Raw genomic sequence first — 19,816 nt, forward strand, 5'->3', positions numbered from 1 at the left:
TTTGGTGGAAAAGTCAGGACTAAAACTCAGGTCTTTTGACAACACATTCTCCTGGGTGTGTTCTTTCGATTTAGAAAAAGGACCTCACTTGGCACTTTTCTTACAGCACTTCCCTCTCTATTTTGTATATGACTGTCTCTTCTTTTGATTATAGCCCCACAAAGTTCACGAACATAGCAAGTACTCAATAAACTTTTTTTTATTATTTTTTTTAAGAATGAAGATAGTGAGACTCACTTTTATAAGATGGATGTTATCTGAGGTAGGATAGTGAGGCATTATATATTATTAGTTCAATTCTCTCCCCTTTCATCACAGTTTAATAGCTTTCAGTCTAATTAGCAGATACTGGGCAGAAGGCTTGCATCAAATTTCTGCAATCATCACTGAATTATTAGCTCAAAATATGGGCCTCAGTTTCTTCATTAAAAACATGAAAATGTAGTATTTTTAATATGAGAAAAATAGTTTCCATTTTCAGAATTACATTTCTTGGATGGTAATATATTTTTTTAAGTTTTACCATGTACCCAGCACAACTCTGAGCTCTTCATTTAGGTAAGCTTTCTAACGTTATAACTCATGGCTTGGGTGCTATTATTATGCTCATTTTTATACACGAGGAAACTGAGGCTTAGAAAGTTTGAGTAGCCCAAGATTTTGCAGTGAATCAAAAATCTAGACAGCCAAAAATCTAGATCTGACTTCAAAATCTGAGTATTAATATTACACTATATTTTACCTATAGCTTTACAACTCTGACACAAATTTCCGGATGGCTAAAACCCTCCCTATTTCAGATATTTGCACCCCAAGTAGAGGTGTTTCATGTTCTACTAAGATAAAAATTCAATCTAAGGAAACTCTTTTTTTGTAGACATTATTTGTTCTAGACCTGAGACTGTATCTTTACGCTACTTTATTTAGCTTGCAATATGTTCCCAACACCCACCTTTTAAGTTTTTTAAGTGGTATTTCAATTCCTCCTTCGGTTTTATGCTCAGACACCTGTATGCTTTCTCCACGATTCCCCCAAGTGGAGAAAAGGAAAAGAATAACATTTTCTAACATTATATTAATAGAGAGTTCCAGATTATTGGTATGTTTTAATGAGCAGCCCATTGAACAGGTTTCCTCTCTAATGGATTACAACTCCCACCGGAACACCACTACCCCAAGGCAGAACGAAGGCCTTGGCATTTCCTTCTGTCCTTTAATCAGTTTGGTTGTTAGGATTAAGTTAACCCAACAACCAAAGAACGTTATGCAGCAAGAGATTGAACCTAGTAATTCAGCTGCCTCCTTTTCAGAGAGACAACTGAGGTCCAGGGAATTTACAGTGGTCCGTGTATTTGTATCTGCGCTGTCTCAGCATCCAAGACTCTCCAGTAGGAATGTAATAAAGGGAACACCTGCTGGCTGATGAGAACTTCTGGACTGGGTTTCAGTGCGAGGAAGAAGAGGGCCCAGCGTTCAAGAGATAAACTCTAAAGGTATAATACTTGGCTCTCAATCCTTTCTCTGCTCCCTATTAGCTGTGCTCTTTTGGCAATTTACCAAACTGCTCTGTGCCTCCATTTCTTTGAGGGTGGGAATTGTACTTATGTCACGTGGTTGGCCGATCGATACCTTTAAAGCATTCAAATTAGCATTTAACCCGTGGTTGAAGGCTCATGAACTGTTTCTACCAAAAATTTCAGAAAAAGCTGTTTCTACCAAAAATTTCAGACTGTTGAATTTTGAGCTTTCCTGATATTCACCTCCAGGAGTCCTTTTGAAAAAGTCTTCTAAACAGATACTTGCATTTCCAAGGAACTCAAATGGTTCCTTTTATTAAGTCTGGGCAAATAGATTCGATATACACATCACACACAAACCACCACACACATCGTGCGGCAAAAGCAACAGCAGTGGGGACTGGGGGGAGGTGACCGAGGGGTGCAGAGATGCCCAGGGAGCAGCTGCTGGCCACCAAGAGCAAGCAGTTCAGGTGAGAACGGCCACCAGCCCGGGGTCGGGCGTCCAGCTGCACCGGGGTCTCTTGCCCCTCGAGGGCCCCGGGCTGGGGGTGAGGGGGGTCACTGAGGGGCACACACAACTGAAACTGGCTTCAAGTTTGGGCTTGTCCACCGCAATCCTGAAGACAAAGGGACATCTTATCCAGGTCACTTTTTTGGTTTGTCGCCCTCCTCTTCCCAGCCTCCTGGTTTTGTCCCCAACTTCCCCCAGTCCTGGCTCAACGACGACCCTCACGTCGTTCCCTTTGTCTGGCGGCCACCCCGTTCCCCTTTGTTGTCCACGGTTCCTCCTAGCGAAGGGTGGCTGTCCGCCGACTGTCGGGAAGGACGACGAAAAGGGTGACCGGGCAAAACCCCGCCACGTCCGCACCATGCAGGGCCGCCTGCGAACGGCCCTCAGCCGCGACCGCCCCTCGGCCCCTCACCGAGGCCTGAGATGGGGGCGGGGCGCGGCGCGGCCAGCGCCCTCTGATTGGCTGCGGGCGTCGAGGCGCCGCGCCGCGATTGGGCGGCGGGGCTGTCTGGCGCGAGGGCGCGCAAGGTGGGGAGGGGGCGCTGGAAGCTGCTGGAAGTCAGGGGGCGGGGCGGGCGCGGGAGCGGGCGCGGACGCGGGCGGGAGGCCGGGGGCGCGGGCGCGGGCGCGAGCGGGAACGCGGGCGCGCGGGCGCGGGCGGGGGCACCGGGGGAGGGCCGAGCCGGTCACCGCCCCCGGCCCCTCCCTGGCCCCGCCCCGCGCCGCTCACACCGCGGGCGGCCAGGGGGCAGGCGCGCCGGCTGCATCCCCATCCTCGGCGTCGCCCGGCACGGCGCGCGGGCGAGCGGCGCGGGCGGCCGGAGCGCGGCAGGCGGAGCGCCAGGCCGGCCATGGCCACCACCAGCACCACGGGCTCCACCCTGCTGCAGCCCCTCAGCAACGCCGTGCAGCTGCCCATCGACCAGGTACCCGAGGAGGCCCTGCTGGCGTCGCGCCCTCGCCGCCCCCTCCCCGGCGGTGTGCCATCCGCGCGGGAGCCGGGACCCCGGGCACGGGCTGCGGCTGGGGCCGCCCCTTGAGGGGAGGGGGCGACCCGCCTGTTATTGTCCGCACGCTATCTCGCGCCAGCCGCCCCTCCCCGGCGTGCCCACCCAGCCCCCATCCCGGCCGTGCCCGTGCAGCCCGGGGGGGCTCCGGGCACCGACGTGCGCGCGTGCATGCTTGGCCCTGCTGCCCGCCACAGCAGCGCCCGGAGCCGGGTCGTGTGTGCGCCGGGCACTCGGCGATCCGGAGTCCCGAAGCCACTTGCAGTGCGTGTGGGCACGGGTGTAGACGGTGTAGAAAGGCTGTGCTTTGGTGTCTGTGCCCTGCGCGCGTGGCACCGAATGCCCCACGGGGAAGCAGGATGGATGGACCTCAGCGGAGAGTGCACTAGACCCGCGAGCGTGGCGTGGGGGTGGCCAGCTTAGGGCTCCGCGACCTGCACCTTGGGACAGTTTGCATTGAAGTGTGGCTTATTGAGCAGAGAGGCAACAGTTTGCGGGGAAGGCAGAGGTTATGAGGAAAAGTCAAAGTCAGATAATAATCCCAGGATTTGTAGCTGAGAAAGTTGCAACCTTGTGGTTGGAAGAAGCCACCCTACCCCTCTCTCCCACACCCCTCCAAAACAAAAAACAAAACAAACAAACAAAAAAACCCCATATGACACTGTTTGGGGAAGGGAGGTATTTAAAGGAGGCCAGTTGAGCTTGTGTGGAAGGCCTAAGGGTTTTTGAGAAATAAACAGTAGTGTGATGGGAAGAGCAGCGCCATTTTTATTCCGAAAAAGTTTGGAAGTATTTTCTCAGAGTGACATTTAGGATAGTGACATTTAGGGTCATTGTTGGGGAAGTGGGGCGGAGGGGGGTAGGGCGGAGATAGATAATTGCTGTAGCCCCAGGCTAGATCAACTGAAAATTTTGCTTACAATTATTTCAGGTGTACTGTGATCTAGAAGTGTTTGGGCTTTACAAGGATCCTGGTTCACTGCCGTTTTCTTGAGAGTGCTGCTGTCCTTTGATGTCATCAGGGATTTCATTTATAAGACAGGATTCCTCTGTATCCAGACTGGGTTTCATAGCAGCCAGATGGGAAACCACTCCTGTGCCTGATACTAGGACTTACTTTGTGCTTTACTGTTTTTTCTTTTTTTTTTAATTTAAAGACTGGTGTGTGTGCGACTATATAAAAAATTCTACCTGTGTTCACATCTGAATCTCTTCTATTTCAGTCATAATTTTTGGTTCCTGGTAAAATGCCTATCCCCCACAAATCTTGAGCAACAGTTGTAGGTCATGCTAATAAAGTGCCAAAGGTGAAATTAATCATGTACTATAAGAAAGTAGTTTCCTCTGTTTATTAATAAACTTACCAGAACTTAGGGTTTTGGGTTTTTTTTTTTTAATCTTCTCAGCCCTGTGGAGGATTCTCACTTTTCCAAACTGAACTACACTGTGTGACCTTTTAGTGTTTTTACACCTGTGACTTAAGTAGGTTGCTGCCAGGGTATCAGCAAATGCAGGGTGGGTATCTGTTTAAGATTTTTTTTGATGATGAGGAGCAAGAACTTTTTTTTTTTTTTTAATTGTAGTCGATTTATAGTATTATATTAGTTTCAGGTATACAGCACAGTAATCGGACAATTCTGTACATTCCACAGTGCTCACCAGATAAGTGTAGTTACCATCTGTCACCATGTAACCTTTCGTTAATTTTAGGGAACAGGTGTATTCTTTCTTTCTCTGCTTACCATGATGAAATATATTTTTTTCCTGTGCTAATACCTTTTGTTTTTAAAAAATATTTATTTATTTATTAGAGAGCCTTTGTGCACTCAGGTGAGCGGGGGAGGGGCAGAGAGAGAGGGAGAGAGAATTTCAAGCAGCCTCAAGCAGCTGTCAGCACGGAGCCTGCGGGGCTTGATCCCACTAACTGTGAGATCATGACCTGAGCTAAAATCCATAGTTGGAAGCTTAACCAGCTGAGCCAGTCAGGCACCCCTATGCTAGTATCTATTTTTTTTTTTTTAAGTTTGTTTATTTTTGAGAGAGAGGGAGTCAGAGCACACGAGCAGGGGAGGGGCGGAGAGAGAGGGAGAGGGAATCCCAAGCAGGCTACACACTGCCAGCATGGACCCCGATGTGGGGCTCCAACCCACGAAGTGTGAGATCGTGACCTCAGTTGAAGTCAAGAGCCGGACGCTCAACCAACTGAGCCACCCAGGCACCCCTCTTTTAGTTTATGTAATGCTTAACAACTTTTTAAAGTGATTTGATATTAATGAAATCATTTAAACATCTCAGCAATCCAGAGCAAGTTCTTTTCGGTACTGAAATAAGCAGGAAACTCAAGGGAAGGTGACAGGACTTGAGATTTTGGCTTTCCTTCTTTATTATCTGTAGGTCTTGATTTATTATCTTGGACAACCTTCTTTCTCTTGGGACTGCTCTGAATTTTTGCAGCCATTTGTATTTTGAATTGTTTCCTCTTTTCTAAGCACATCTTAAGATTGGATTACTAACCATACATGTCTTAACTTTTTATGGTGATGATTGAACTATTTCTTTGAAGCAGTGAAAAATTAACTTTTTTGCTGATAAAACTCTTGGAATAACTACAAACTCTTACTGTAAATTGGATGAATAAAGAGTCATTTAATCATTATTTTGAAATAGAAATTAATTTTTGTAACATGTAAATAATTGAGTTCAAGTTGAGAGGAAGCCTAAGAATTACTTGTAATCAAATAGTGGGATTCAACAGGAAAAAGACAAATCAGGAAATGAAAAGTGTAAAAATATAACTTGTTAGTTTGTTAATTTGGTATGTGCTAATTAAAAATGTTTTGAAAATTTAGGAAATTATAAAAGCAGTTGTTTTTTTTAAAATGTTTATTTATTTTTGAAAGAGAGAGAGAGACAGGGAGAGACAGAGTGCGAGCAGGGGAGGGGCAGAGAGCAAGAGGGAGACACAGAATCCAAAACAGGCTCCAGGTTCTGAGCTGTCAGCACAGAGCCGGACATGGGGCTTGAACCCACGAACTGTGAGATCATGACCTGAGCTGAAGTCAGGCGCTTAACTGATTGAGCCACTCAGGCGCCCCTAAAAGCAGTTGTTTAATGTCAGAGGAAAAACAGAACCGTAGGGCCAGAGAACTAGTTCATCTCTTGTACAAGAGTGAGTGTAGAATTTTTGAAACAATAGAAAATACTGGCCTGTATGGAATATACAAATGTGCATTGCAGGGTAAGTTAAGAGAGAAAAGAGAAATATTTTGTAGTAAGACCAGGCCAGGAAAAGGAACAGATCTTGTCTTAGACTCCTGGGCTGTTTAATCTTTCCTGAGAATTGCAGAGTGACCTTGAGGTAACCATAGTATTTGTTTAGTGTGCCTAAATTAAAAAAAAAAAAAAAAAAATTAATGCTTATTTATTTTCGAGAGAGAGAGAGTGCAAGTAGGGGAGGGGCAGAGAGGGGGACACAGACTCTGAAGCAGGCTCCAGGCTCTGAGGTGTCAGCACAGAGCCCGACTTGGGGCTCGAACTCACGAACTCTGAGATCATGACCCAAGCTGAAGCCAGATGCTCAACCGCCTGAACCACCCAGGCACCCCAAGTGTGCCTTAAATTTAAATGAAAATACTAACTCCGCTATGAAGTGAGGGTAAACGATGCTGTGAGCCTGTGGGGTTTCACCTTTCTAGGCCTTGCATTCCAGGTGACTTTATTGGGTGGTTATCATGAAGGGGATAGACGGAGGGCGGGTTTTGAGGAGGATTTGGACGCAGGGAGAGCTGTACCGAGACAAGGGCCAAAAGTGCTGTGGAGAAGGCACCAGATGTCGTTGAATATAATTATGTTCTGGATTAGTTGCTGGTGCAGTGAATTTTTAAAAGACCCCGAAGTGAGGAGTAACAAGCAAGAGAGAATAATTACATGTCCCAAATCACCTTTTAGAGAGAGAGAGAGAGAGAGAGAGAGAGAGAGAGTGTGTGTGTGTGTGTGTGTAAATCTCATCGTATGTATGTTCTATTCCATTTGATTTACCTCTCTGAGTTACTAGGCTGAGGCTGCTCTCTTGCCCTCTCTCTCCTCCCTCCCTTTACTCTCTTTTCTTTCCCTTTTACCATTTTCTGTCCTTATTTCCCATGATGCTGTAATACTGTAAAACTTGAGTAAATTTCCCTAGCGACGTGGTATCCAGGTTGGCCTTCCTGGCAGCCAGTTGGCCTCGTCAAGACAGTCCTGTTTGGGGACAGGATTAGTGTTTCAGAGATGATGGACTAAACTGTTTGGGGGGGGGGGAGAGGGCAAGAAGGAGGCTCAAGATATTTTGAAAGGTTTGGAAGGAGGGAGAAAAGGATGGGTGGGGAATGGCATATGACCTGTCTGTAGCTAATCCTGCGAAGTTAGGCAATAATTACAGTGGATAACACGTTACAGTTTACAGACCTCTTTTCACAGCATTGTATTATTTAATTGTCCTCTCAGTACCTTGTGAAATCAGGTGAGATTCAAGGTCTGATGTATTTTAGGTATATGTATACATATATGTGATATGTTGTGTGTATAAATATATTATATATGTGTTATGTATATGTAGATATGGTATTAAGCATTTGAGTAAAAGGTCAATTTTAATTTAAAGTCTTAACATCACTGTTGTAGATACGGATTGCCAGTAGATTTTTGGAGGAGAGAATGGAGATAAAGAACTTCCCAAACACTGGAGGCTGGTGGTAGTGGTTGGAATAGGGGGAAACCGTGTGTGTGTGTGTGTGTGTGTGTGTGTGTGTGTGTGTGTGTGGGAGAGAGAGAGAGAGAGAGAGAGAGAGAGAGAGAGAGAAAGAAAGAAGGAAGTGTGGAGGCTTATAAAATCCTGTTGCCTTTGGGGTCGGTTGGTTTGTTGATTGACCTTTTCTGTATATTCTCGCCCTGTACGATGTAGGCAACCAATGAAATGAAGGAATGTGTTCAGGGAAAGAGTAGTTTTTTTTTTTAATTTTTTTTTTTCAACGTTTATTTATTTTTGGGACAGAGAGAGACAGAGCATGAACGGGGGAGGGGCAGAGAGAGAGGGAGACACAGAATCGGAAACAGGCTCCAGGCTCTGAGCCATCAGCCCAGGGCCCGACGCGGGGCTCGAACTCACGGACCGCGAGATCGTGACCTGAGCCGAAGTCGGACGCTTCACCGACTGCGCCACCCAGGCGCCCCGGGAAAGAGTAGTTTAAAACATTGACTTACTTAATCCTCCTAGGGTTCTGTGCTATGGTGAACCCCATTTTATAGATGAAGAAATCAGCAGAGTTTTCAGTACTGAGCCTTTTTAAGAAGATTTTTAAGGGGAAGAAGGTGAGTGGCAGTGAAACAAGCAAAGCTAGGATTAATTTTATTTTAAAGCCGCCATTTGAATGCTTTAGGTTTAGGACATAAATATTTAACTCATTTGTCTGTCCTGTCTACTTTTACACCCGTAATGAGCATCAGTCTTCATCACGAGAACCCAGAAAATCCTGAGACAATCTGCCGTGAAAGATTCCTTTTAATAAGGAAGGCATATGGGACTAGGAATCTTGAATCTGTATTTTAGGCCCTGTCAGTTAACTAATTTTAGATATGTCACTTTACATAAATGAGTTTCCTTCTGTGTAAAATGTGTGTTGTGCTTAGTTTTAAAATTCCATGATCCTGTGTTTGTTTCATTAACTGAGGAAGCTGCCCCAAATTCTTTTTGGCCAGAGTTGGAGGGAATATAAATAAAAACTCAAGGGAGGAGAAGGGACTAATACATTTTGAAGAAGTTTTTAACAGTAAGACTCGAAATTGCCTTTCTGTTTAATCTGAGGCAGCTAAGCAAAATGCCACATGCCCTGACAATTGCAGTTCACACTGGTTTCCCGGTTTTCTGTCCCTTGGTCTGTAGGAAGTCATAGTGTGGTGGAGAGCGGAACAGGCACGACTGGGTCTGCAGCCAGACTCTGCCAGCCCTGTGCTGCTTGGCAAATTACCGTCTTTTTCTTTAAGCCCCAGTCTCTTCAGCTGTAAAATGTAAAATAAATAATAACCTATCTGTAGATGTTGGTGAAGATGAAAACACGCAGTCTGGGTAAAGTGCCTGGCTCCCAGCACATGTTTGATACGCCTTTCCTCCACAAACTGTGGAGTACATGTAAGTTAACATCTGTTCATACGTATTCCATTTTTAATCTTTAGGACTTCTTTTTCAGGAAGGGAGATAGGAGGTTCAGGTTCAGTCATATGCCCACACAGTGATTAAATTAGGATTAAAATCCAGTTTGGAGTTTGGAATCAGAAGTGGTTTTTCTGCTTCTTAATGCTTCAAGAGTTCTTTGTCCCCCTGCTTTAAAACTTCGTGTGTTCGGTACTACCTCGATAGGTACACATAACCCTAGTCTCTGTTTATTGTGGTCCGTCGGGGCTGACTTTCCAGGGAAACAATCAAAACAACTCACACACAGCCTTTGCCTGCACTCAGTTAACAGGCGGGATTCCCCAGTGCTAGAACTTGACAAGATTTCTTCAAAAGAAAACACACACAATTTTATTTCATTTTAAAATAAAATAAACACAGTCCTCAGAAGAGATCACTTAAAGATTTTATGAATGACACGGGCGAAGCCTGAAGTCGTGCTTTGGTCAACGCGTAGAGCGTGGAAAAGAGGGAGGGGCAGCTAATGCGTGAAAAGGTAGAAACGGGATTCGGGAGGTATGAACCGGCGCTAATGACGTGCCCCTTCCTCCTCTGCTGCCAACATCCTGACCGTTCTTCCAATTCTGCGTCCAGCACACCGTGCGTGTCAGTCTGTTTCTGAATCCCCTCTCACTGTGACTGATTCCTTACTCGAACCACAAAAGCGTTTTGGGTTCGGTGCTGTTCTGGCAGTTACTCTGCTTAGTGATCTGTGCATCAGTCAGGGTCTGCTGGGAGCCAGATTGAACTAGGTCACCGGGGAGACCTTTAAGAACTATTTACTAAGATCAGTGCAGGTTTAGGGAAATCAGCAAGGAATGGGACAGTCCCCCAGTACCAGCTCCGCTAGGGCTAGAGAGGCCAGGGGGAGGAAGGAGAAAACCCCAAGGGGGGAGCCCTAGGGGCTGCTCCCTGCTGCGGTGGGCTTGAGGGAGGGGGTTGGGAGGGACGAATACCCCTACGTCCTTCTCATCCTCCCATCTCCTGCCGCTGTCCCCTCCACAGGGCAAGTTGATGCTTCGGGGGCACAGGTGGACCTGGACGGCATTTAAATATCCAGAACAATATGGTTACTAATAAGCCCTGTGCGGTATTACTCGTTTCTCTACAAGTAAAAACCTTTGGGCACACCCCATAGTGCACATTGTCATTCTGTCTCTTCTCAGTCGCACGTTTCGAAAGAACAGTTGCTGCTTGGTGCTTCCATTTTCCCAATTCCTATTCGCTCTTACAGCCATTGCCATCAGGCTGCTGCCTCCAACACTAACAGCCACATCCAGCGGCAGACTTCGAGAAATGCCCGGTTATTTCCCTGCCTAACTCCTCACGGCGTCCACACTTGCCTGTGCAGTGCTTTTGAAAGTGTGGCTCTGAGGCCACTTGTATCAAAAGTCACTTGGGTTTGTTGTTAAAAATAGATATTTTCAGTGTCTCCCCAGACCTCCTGAATGAGGGCCAGGGAACCTGTGTTTGTGACCAGTCTCCTACCCTAACCACCATCAGAGTTAAAGAGCTTTTTAAGGCTCTCCGTATTACTAAAGGGCTATAAAAATGTGACGTATTTTTTACTTTTTAAAGTGTATTTATTTATTTTGAAAGAGACAGAGACAGCACGAGTTGGGGAAGGGCTGAGAGAGAGGCAGAGAGATAATCCCAAGCAGGCTCTGTGCTGCCCGTGCAGAGTCTGACGTGGGCCTCGATCCCACGAAACTGTGAGCTCATGACCTGAGCCGAAACCAAGAGTCGGACGCTTAACCAACTGAGCCACCCAGGCACCCTATGATGTACTTTTTACATGTTTGTGTTTAACCCTTTAACATGTAAGCTCGAAATAGAATGCAGTGTAATGGTGCTGTTGGCAATATGATCACAAGATTTGGAGAAATAAAATTCGTAACGTACTCTAGAAGGTATGGCCCTGAAATGGAACAAGTGTTTTGTTGACTGATGTACACGTGTCCTTTCAGTCCTGTCATTTATGCCCAGTGACTGTGTGTGTAACTTCTGGTGTAGACAGTGTGAGGAGTCTGAGCGCGGGGCGGGGTCTTCCCTGAATGGGAGGCCTTCCGGTGAGAGGCGTTGCTCGCCCTGGTTCCTACTATCTGCTTACCTTTGCGAACCATTGGCCCCTGAAGGGTAGGCTTAGAATCTCTGTGTTGTGATGCCAGCTCCTTTTTTATTATTCAGAGCCCCCCACCCCCACCCCAGACCGGAGCAGTATATTGCCAAAGGCCATGCATTTAGATTTGGAATTTAAATCCTTGTCTGCTGCTGCTACGAGTACTTTGTGCTCAGTTACTAAGACTGCCCGCTCCCTCCATGCTTTCTCCTGTCTTCTAACTCCCTGCCTCTGATTAAGCTGTTTCCTCTGCCTGAAGTGGGCCCGCTCAACCTCTCTCCTAGGCTCTGGACTCCCACCGGCCCCTCCCTGTCTTCAGAGCAAAAGCCCATTCTTATCCAGATCTTTCTTTCTTAGGAAGGAGTTAATGGGTGCTTCGTGGGGTCTTTCCCCTTTCCACTGGCTGCTTCTCAAATGTGAGTATCCTTCCAACTCTAGAAAGCAGTGGTAGGAGAATCCACCTTTGGTTTCCGGGTGATCTCCCCCCCCCTTGTTGATGAGGGCGTCCCAAGCAACTGCCTCATGCCCCCTCCTGCTTTAACTCGCTCTGATAGCACCTGCAGCACTTTTTAAAAAAAATTATTTTATCTGCTTATTTTACAACTCTCCCTGCTGGGAGTTAGAATAGGGGCCTCGGGTGGCACAGTCGGTTAAGCATCCAACTTTGGCTCAGGTCATGATTTCGTGGTTTGTGGGTTCGAACCCCGCATTGGGCTCTGTGCTGACAGCTCCGAGCCTGGAGCCTGCTTCGGATTCTGTGTTTCCTTCCCTCTCTGCCCCTCCCCCGCTCACGCTCTTACTCTCTCTCAGAAATAAATAGACATTAAAAAAATTAACAACAAAAAAGGAATAGTGGCCTCCTCTTATCCTGCTCATGTCCTTCATGCTGAGGACCAGCATTGGCTTAGACACTGCTTGGAGGAAGCGGAACTGGTGTGGTGAAAAGCACAGATTGGCACCAACGATCGTCATTTATTAGCTGCTGTGGTTTTAGCATTCGCTGATCTTTTGTAAGCAGCAGTGTCCTGGTCTGTCAGATGGGGTGGGGTGGGGGTGTGGTTGGCCTTGAGAAAGGGCAGCTCGGGGCTGGGTGTGAATGACTACCGAGGTCCTTTCCCAGGGCTTGTGGAGGACGCGGTGTTGTGCGGGGGTTCAGCCCTTCCCTGAGGCTGGTCCATCTGTCCGTCAGTGCGTTTTCAGCCACGCTCTTTGCAAGTGTCTGAGTGCCCATCGTACACCTGACCGTGTGCTAGACGTGCAGGATACAACGCAGAAAGCGGCTGCAGGCTAATGCTGTGGTTTTAGGACTGTTTCCGAACAGCCACGAGTAGGAGCAGCTGACCTGCTCCTGGCTGGGGTGGAGGGTCCTGGCTGAGGGGGTCACACAGGCCCGATGCTGAGTGAGTGGGCAGAGGGCCTGTGCAGTTGTGCCCCGGTTCTCAGGGCTCTTTGTCCTGCGACCACTTCACTGTTTCACTCTGTCCTTGCCACTCACACCCTCCCCAGCTACAGGGCAGATCATGGGACCTGGAGATCAGTGGTGACCTCAGTGGATGAGGTGCTTTCTTGTGTTTGCAGCCTAGCTGGGTAAGCTCCCCAAATTGGGTTCAGGTCCCCCTGGGATTTGGTCTCCTGCCAGTCCGTGGTGCCTCTTAGCAGGTACATAGCCTTGAGCGTCATGGGCCTGTGTTGTGAGGCTGACCAAAGACTGCACAGCATTTCAGAAGGAAGCTAGGAGGTCAGAAGGAAGCTACATCAACCCTTTGGGCCAACTTTTATTTTCTTCTAGATGGTGACTTAAACGGAGACTAGCAAAGCACCCAAGAATTTTGGAGGACTGTGATGATTATTCAAAGGGAAATGAAGATAACCAGGAGAGGTCCCAGTATTCTCAGCTAAATGATTACAGTGTCTGGTGATGAGGGGTGATTAGGGGTGATTGAAAAGAGAAGCTTTATCAGCACTGTTATCAAGAGATTCAGAAAAACGAAGCCTTCCAAGTGCATAATTGTCTTTATTCACAGAGAACAAAGGGCCGCAGCTTGTGGTGCCACGCCCTCTCCCCTTTCATTTGGACCCTCCAGAAGGCTCCTTTGGGATATTCCGCCACCTCCCCCAAGCCAATCCCAGGAAGCCTGGCTTTCTGCCAGCAGCAGGTGTCATCACTGGATCCTTTCTGGGCAGCCAGTGTCCTTGTGGAGAGAGGAGGCCAAGGGGACCCCCCCCCCCCCAGCTGCCAACCAGGGAGACCTCACTCTTCTGTGAAGGCCCAGGCCTCTGACCAGCTTGCCTTGCTCCTGTCTAGGCAGTGGACAAAAATGTAACATACTTTCTGTGCTAATCCATAATCCCTTAGAAGCTTTCTTAGTTTTTAGAGGGTTTCTGTGCCAAACTAGGTGTTTATGGAAGGTCAGGCTTACAGATAATATCTAATTTTGGACATATTTAAGTTACTCAGCTACATGCATATTAAAATAAAATAAAGAGCTCCTCTGAATCCTTCTCTTTTTTGACACTAAATTTTAGGTAGATCTGTGCACATGAAAGACATTTAGGTGATACTTGTTAAAAGTGAATGGAGAGAGGCTTTGCCTTTTTGCAAAACCACTAGTTTCAAAACCACTCGTCTTGTGGGTGCTCAATAAATAGTGACTGAATTGAATGCATCTAATTTAACAGTATTAAACTTCAAAGATAAGTGTAAAGACCTTCACTGAAGTTCTAGAAATTGATTGTATAAAAGGAGAATTGCCTGAGAGCAGCATTCAGGTTTATGAGTAAACCCCTGGGAGTTTTTGTTTATTGGAAGGTGCCGTTCAGCTGACCAGGTCACCGTACAGCTGATCAGGTCACGGGTTAGATGAAATAGCAATGCCAGCGTATTTCCAAATTCAGATGTCTAGAGGGCACGGGGCAAGGAAGGTAAATAAATGTAAATGTAGACTCAGCCATCTTCTGAGGCATGGACAGCCTGGCCATCTGGAAAGCCTATGCCCAGTCTAAAAGGAAAGCCCTCGCTCACTTTTGCTGATGGTTACCAAAGCTGATTTTTCTTTTTCTTTTTCTTTTAATTTTTAAAAAATACTTATTTGTTTTTTGAGAGAGAGAGAGAGAGCTTGAGCAGGGGAGGGGCAGAGAGAGAGGGAGACACAGAATCCAAAGCAGGCTCCAGGCTCTGAGCTGTCAGCACAGAGCCCCATGTGGGGCTTGAACCCATGAACCGTGAGATCATGACCTGAGCCAGAGTTGGATGCTTAACCGACTGAGCCACCCAGGTGCCCTCCCAAAGCTGATTTTTCAAGGGCAGCTGGAATGCTGGATTGTTTGTGAAAATATGATTTTTTTAATTTTGGCTAAAATTTTCTGAAGTTTTCTTTTTTTGAGCTCGAGCAACACATGTAGGACAGATTTAGCTTATTGGCCGTTAAGAAGCAGGTAGCAGTTTCTATTATAGTTGATGGTGGTCAGTCCACTCTGAAGTATATTGCCCTGGCATAGTGTAATAACTGTACCAGACCAGATAATAACTGTAGCAGGCAGTCAGCAGTAGAGAAGGCTTGCAAAGCCTGCCATGCAGTAGTTGGAGATGTAATTCTTATATTCATCACTTGGTAACTTCATCCTTAAATTTGCCGACAGAATTTCAAATTAAATTTCACCTGACTAGTTCCTTTCCTTTGGAGTGGGTCACATCTTTGGAAATAATCTTGAAAGTTAATATCCCTTTTTGGTGGGAACGTTGGAATCTCACATTACTATCGTTTCATTCCTTTTTGCAGATCCGGCATTACAATTATTAGTTGATCTAAGTTGTCAAGGCTATTTTATGGGGCGTGACATTTTTAAAAAAAGATCTAGCTAGTAGAGAATAAAGTAATACTTGGAAAGGGCTTGATTGCTTTATAAGCCCAGTTTTTTTTTTAGAGTGTACATTGAATTTTGGCCAGAGCATTCTGTCTTGCGATAGCTGTTTAGGCTTTGGAGTTGAAGCTTACTCTACAGTAGGCTTCACTGTGAGCGTTAGCGTGCTGTTTCTAATACCAGGACCAGCACAGCTGCTCATGTTAGCTACTTACCAAGAATAGAAATGACGAAGACTTTTGGTGTCTGAGTAGAGCCGAGCTGATGAAGGTAGAGGGCAGGGTGAAGCTACCCTTATTAGTGCTTTGTGTCTTCGGAGGTGGTTCAGGGGTTCTTAGTCCAAGATGATGCTCCCACCTGAGCTGGCTTCTGTACCTTCCCTGTAGTGTCAGCCTAGTGTGTCTTTTCCTTTTGCTCTTGTAGAGTATTTTTAAAGTCACATAGTAAAGTCTTAGTATGTTTGGCATCGTGACGGTGAGCCTCAGCCTTCCGCTAGATTTGAATGGAAATTCTAATAAACTGGTTAAAATTGAAGAGAATTGTGGACGTTGTCAAGCTGCGTATTTGTTACAATTTCCGATATGGATTGGAAGGATTCCATTCTAAAGAGGTTTCTTTTGTAAGTATAGGAAATAGAAATTTATGGAGACATACGCTGCCCCAAGAAGGTGTTTGGCACAGACTCAGAGTTTACCACATAGGACTATAAAGTAATTTATCAAGTAACTTTGGTAGCCAACACTTGAGTCGATTTAAAAAAAAAAAAAAAGTCCCCAGAATATTAAAGACAAGAGGATGTTGGGACCGTTTCAGCAGACAAAATAAATTGGAATGGTGCCCAAGGCTGGTCTTGGATTATTTTCCTTTCTGTATTGATTTGATTGAAAGCAAGGACCTCTGGAAAATAATGAAACTATTAAACTTCATTTTCCTCTTTTGTCCCTAATTCTAGATTTGGTAAATGTATGATATTGAGGTTTTAGCTCTTGTAAATTGAAGAAAGGCCCTATAGGTCAGTGTGCCTTGGCCGGGTTGGTGACATGGGTTAGCAAGTGAATTAACCGTCCCTGTTGGACAGCAGAGTGCAGCAGGGTCAGGCGCAGCCAAGGAAAGTCACATGTGTTGCCTATTACTGTAAGTCCTATCCCGGGCAGGTGGACCGTGACCAAAATCCAGAGCTATCTCTGAAACTGGGAATGAAGTCAACTAAGTAGTCGGCTTGTAGAAGACAAACCTTTGACAAATTGGCATCGTTCTGAGAATGATTGTGGAAATTTGGAGATAGTTGCAGGGTTGTAGTCTGCAGTGAATGTTGGTACTTTCAGAACATTTTCTTTTTAATAAATCATTTTTTAAGTTGATTTTACTTTGAGGGGGAGAGAGGAGCGCAGGGGAGAGAGAGAGAGAATCCCAAGCGGGCTCCACACTGTGAGTCTGACGCGGGGCTCAGGCTCCCAGATCGCGAGACCACGACCCGAGGCGAAATCAAGAGTTGGGTGCCCAACCGACTGAGCCACCCAGGAACCCCTAGAACATTTTTATAAAAGTTGGGTTTTATGAAAGCTGGGTTATGGTACCACTTCAGATGTTCGGAATCACCGTTTTGGTAGGACAGGTAGTACAGAGGTAGGTACACAGCACGGTGTCCTGAAGAGGCGGTATGTATGGGCCGGGGGGTTATCGGGTCCTGGATGGGAAGATGGGACAGAAGGGTTCTGGCCGCTGAGCTTCTCGTGTAGCAGCGAGAGAAAGACGGACAAATATTTACAGCACGCAAGTGAGCGTCGGAGGAGAGATGTTGGAATTAGCTCGGAAAAGGCTGCTCCACAGAGAATCCCAACAATAAGTCAGTGACTTAAAGATAGTGGTTTGTTTTCCTCAGGAAGCAGTTTCGATGCAGCTGGTCCGGACTGGGGGAGACCTGTGCACCACCTGGTCGTACAAAGACCTGTGTTCCTTTCAACACATTGTTCTGCTCCTGGCGCCCCATCGTCAGCCGGGTTGAGGCTAGTTCACCCAGGACAGTGGTCCATCAGCTTGAGGTCACCTGGGAATCCCCTGCTGTGCTTGTTGAAGAAAGGCCCAGACTGCTGGGCCCTGTGGGCAGGGTTTCTCATCCAGGAGGTCTGGGTTGGGGCCTGATAGTTCCACGTGTAGCGGGTTCACAGGTGATGTTCCTGCCGCGGCCCTGGCGACCATACGTTGAGAACTTGGAAGGTTCCAGTCCTCCAGTCTCTCCAGCAGAAAAGGAGAAAGAACCCCTGCGGTGGCAGTTGTTGGCCCCGAGTGGCACATACATGTCACTGTGGCTCACATTCCTTCTGCTGGAGCTTCGTCACGTGGCCGCAGGTCACAGCAAGGAGCTGGTTGGGGGTACGGATGGGGCTGGTAAGTAGCACCTCCGTGGGCAGCCCTGTCCAGCTACGGTTCTCTTACTGCCGGAGAACAGGACAGGCTCCGTCACAGTCTGGAATCATCCAGGGAAAAACAGCCGTTAACTTGGGGTTGGATTGGTCATGCAAGGTAACGTTTGAGACAGAATCTTGAAGGATGAATTTTCCTGGCATCCCAGGGAGGCTGTGCAGCCTGCGGTCGAGGAAACTTCGCAAAGGGAAGCAGGGCCGACCAAGTCCTTCAGTAAATGCTGGCCGGGCTTTGGTGCGAGGCCTCGGATGGCAGAGATTAGAGTAGACGGGCGGGGTCTGATGGCGTAGCTATTTAAAAAGCAAACATGCTTCGTGCATCAAGATTCCAGTGGTTAAGATCATAGGTGCAGCAGTCAGCCTGGAGTCAAGCTGCGGTTCTGCCATGAAGTGTCACAAGCCACGTGAGTCGCTTGAGCCTCGCTCTCCCTGTACCACAGAGCAGGCACCCCATGAACGGTCGCCTCCGTCGCGCCTTTGGTGAGCGCTGCTCGTGTGAAATCGGATCTTCGCTGGGAAGTCTCTGGTGAGCGGCCCTCCGGCTTCTACTCTCCTGTGCTTCTTCTGGCTTCTTCTGGCTTCTACTCTTCTAAAGCTTCTGGATGGAGAGTTTGCTCCCTTTATTTGGGCAGTGAGTTCCATTTCTGGATAAGTGTAGTTGTGAGAGAGTTTGTCATCCTGGGGCCCACCAACTTTCTGAAATAATCCAGAAATGCTCTGAAGAAGCCCATTTCTTCATGGTCACCTTTTAGGTCGTTGGGGACATTCCATTCATTCTTTACATGGTTGGCTTGTGAACAACTACGCTTCAGTAAGTTAGGTATCAGTACCCCTAAATCTTCTGTGGAATTCATGGGTTTATGTGTGAACACTTCTAGCTCTCCTGGGATGGATGCCACACATCTGGAAGTTCCACATTTTCCAGTGGTGCCCTTTTTAGGGTATTGCATTGTTGGCATACTTGTTTGAAGATTTACTGCTTTTTGCCTCTATTATTTACTAATACATACTAAAAAAAAGAAAAAAAATTACTGATTGGGGCCCCCAGGTGGCTCAGTCGGTTAAGCATCCGACTTTGGCTGTGGTCATGATCTCGCGGTTTGTGAGTTCGAGTCCCATGTCTGGCTCTGTGCTGATAGCTCGGAGCCTGGATCCTGCTTCGGATTCTCTGTCTCCCTCTCTCTCTGCCCCTCCACTGCTCACGCACTGTCTTGGCTCTCTCTCAAAAATAAATAAAATATTTTTAAAAATTAAGAAAAATTCCTGATTGAGTAATGGAGCATGTTCGCATAAGTGATACTTTTGAGACAATGATAGAAACCACTGGGCATGCCCTGAATGTCACTTGTTTAGACTCAGCAGACTCATTGTACACAGCTGGCCAACTGTGTATTCAGGTGTGAAAAAAAGAGTGTACCTGAAGAACATGGATGAAATGCTGGAGATGTGTCATCTAAGATTGTGTTTAAATGGGGGTCAGTCAAGGGGCGCCTGGGTGGCGCAGTCGGTTGAGCGTCCGACTTCAGCCAGGTCACGATCTCGCGGTCTGTGGGTTCGAGCCCCGCATCGGGCTCTGGGCTGATGGCTCAGAGCCTGGAGCCTGTTTCTGATTCTGTGTCTCCCTCTCTCTCTGCCCCTCCCCCGTTCATGCTCTGTCTCTCTCTGTCCCAAAAATAAATAAAAACGTTGAGAAAAAAAAATTTAAAAAAAAATAATAAATAAATAAATGGGGGTCAGTCAGATCACATTTTTGGTCAAATGTCTAATGGCTGAATGGTTAAAATCAACATTGGGTCAAAGCTGAATATTATCCAGGCAAATCTCAAGAATTTGTCTTCAATTCCTGAAAATGATTGACAGTGTCTTCTAATTATTTCTGCAAACACTTGTTTCCGTCTGTGGATTCAAAACAATAGGAATTCTTTTCCTAAACATTCTTATGAAGACTGTTGACTTCAGGTTTAATTAGTGAGAACAAAACATGTTTTGGATACCCCAGTTCTTTTTCACGCCTCCCTTTTTTTCATAGTCCTGATATACTTTTATTGTGTATGTATGATTCATTGTGGTTATTACTGTGTGTGAGTTTCGAGTTTTTTCTGCTTGTGAAATTGAGATGGCAAAGCTGATTATTCTGGTTTTAACTCATCCTCACAAGATGTGTAGAATT

At 46.7% G+C, this 19,816-nt stretch overlaps 1 protein-coding gene across 5 annotated transcripts in view; it reads left to right on the plus strand.

Moving 5' to 3' along the window:
* Nucleotides 1–2,143: 2,143 nt before the first annotated feature.
* The window catches only part of MBOAT2 (membrane bound O-acyltransferase domain containing 2), a 127,532-nt gene continuing 109,859 nt past the window's right edge, over nucleotides 2,144–19,816 (plus strand). Inside the window, exon 1 of one of the 5 annotated variants that reach the window (XM_045447797.1) lies at nucleotides 2,144–2,164. Coding sequence is in view for 3 of the 5 variants with exons in the window: in XM_045447796.1 (XP_045303752.1) it covers nucleotides 2,883–2,957 (75 nt within the window). In the remaining 2 variants the exon portion in view is untranslated. Of the gene's footprint in view, nucleotides 2,165–2,754; nucleotides 2,958–18,194; nucleotides 18,295–19,816 lie in introns of those variants that run through there. The other 4 variants (XM_045447796.1, XM_045447794.1, XM_045447795.1 and 1 more) reach the window with 4 other exon arrangements.

Source organism: Leopardus geoffroyi, chromosome A3 (genome assembly GCF_018350155.1).
Source record: "Leopardus geoffroyi isolate Oge1 chromosome A3, O.geoffroyi_Oge1_pat1.0, whole genome shotgun sequence".
Taxonomy (NCBI): domain Eukaryota; kingdom Metazoa; phylum Chordata; class Mammalia; order Carnivora; family Felidae; genus Leopardus; species Leopardus geoffroyi.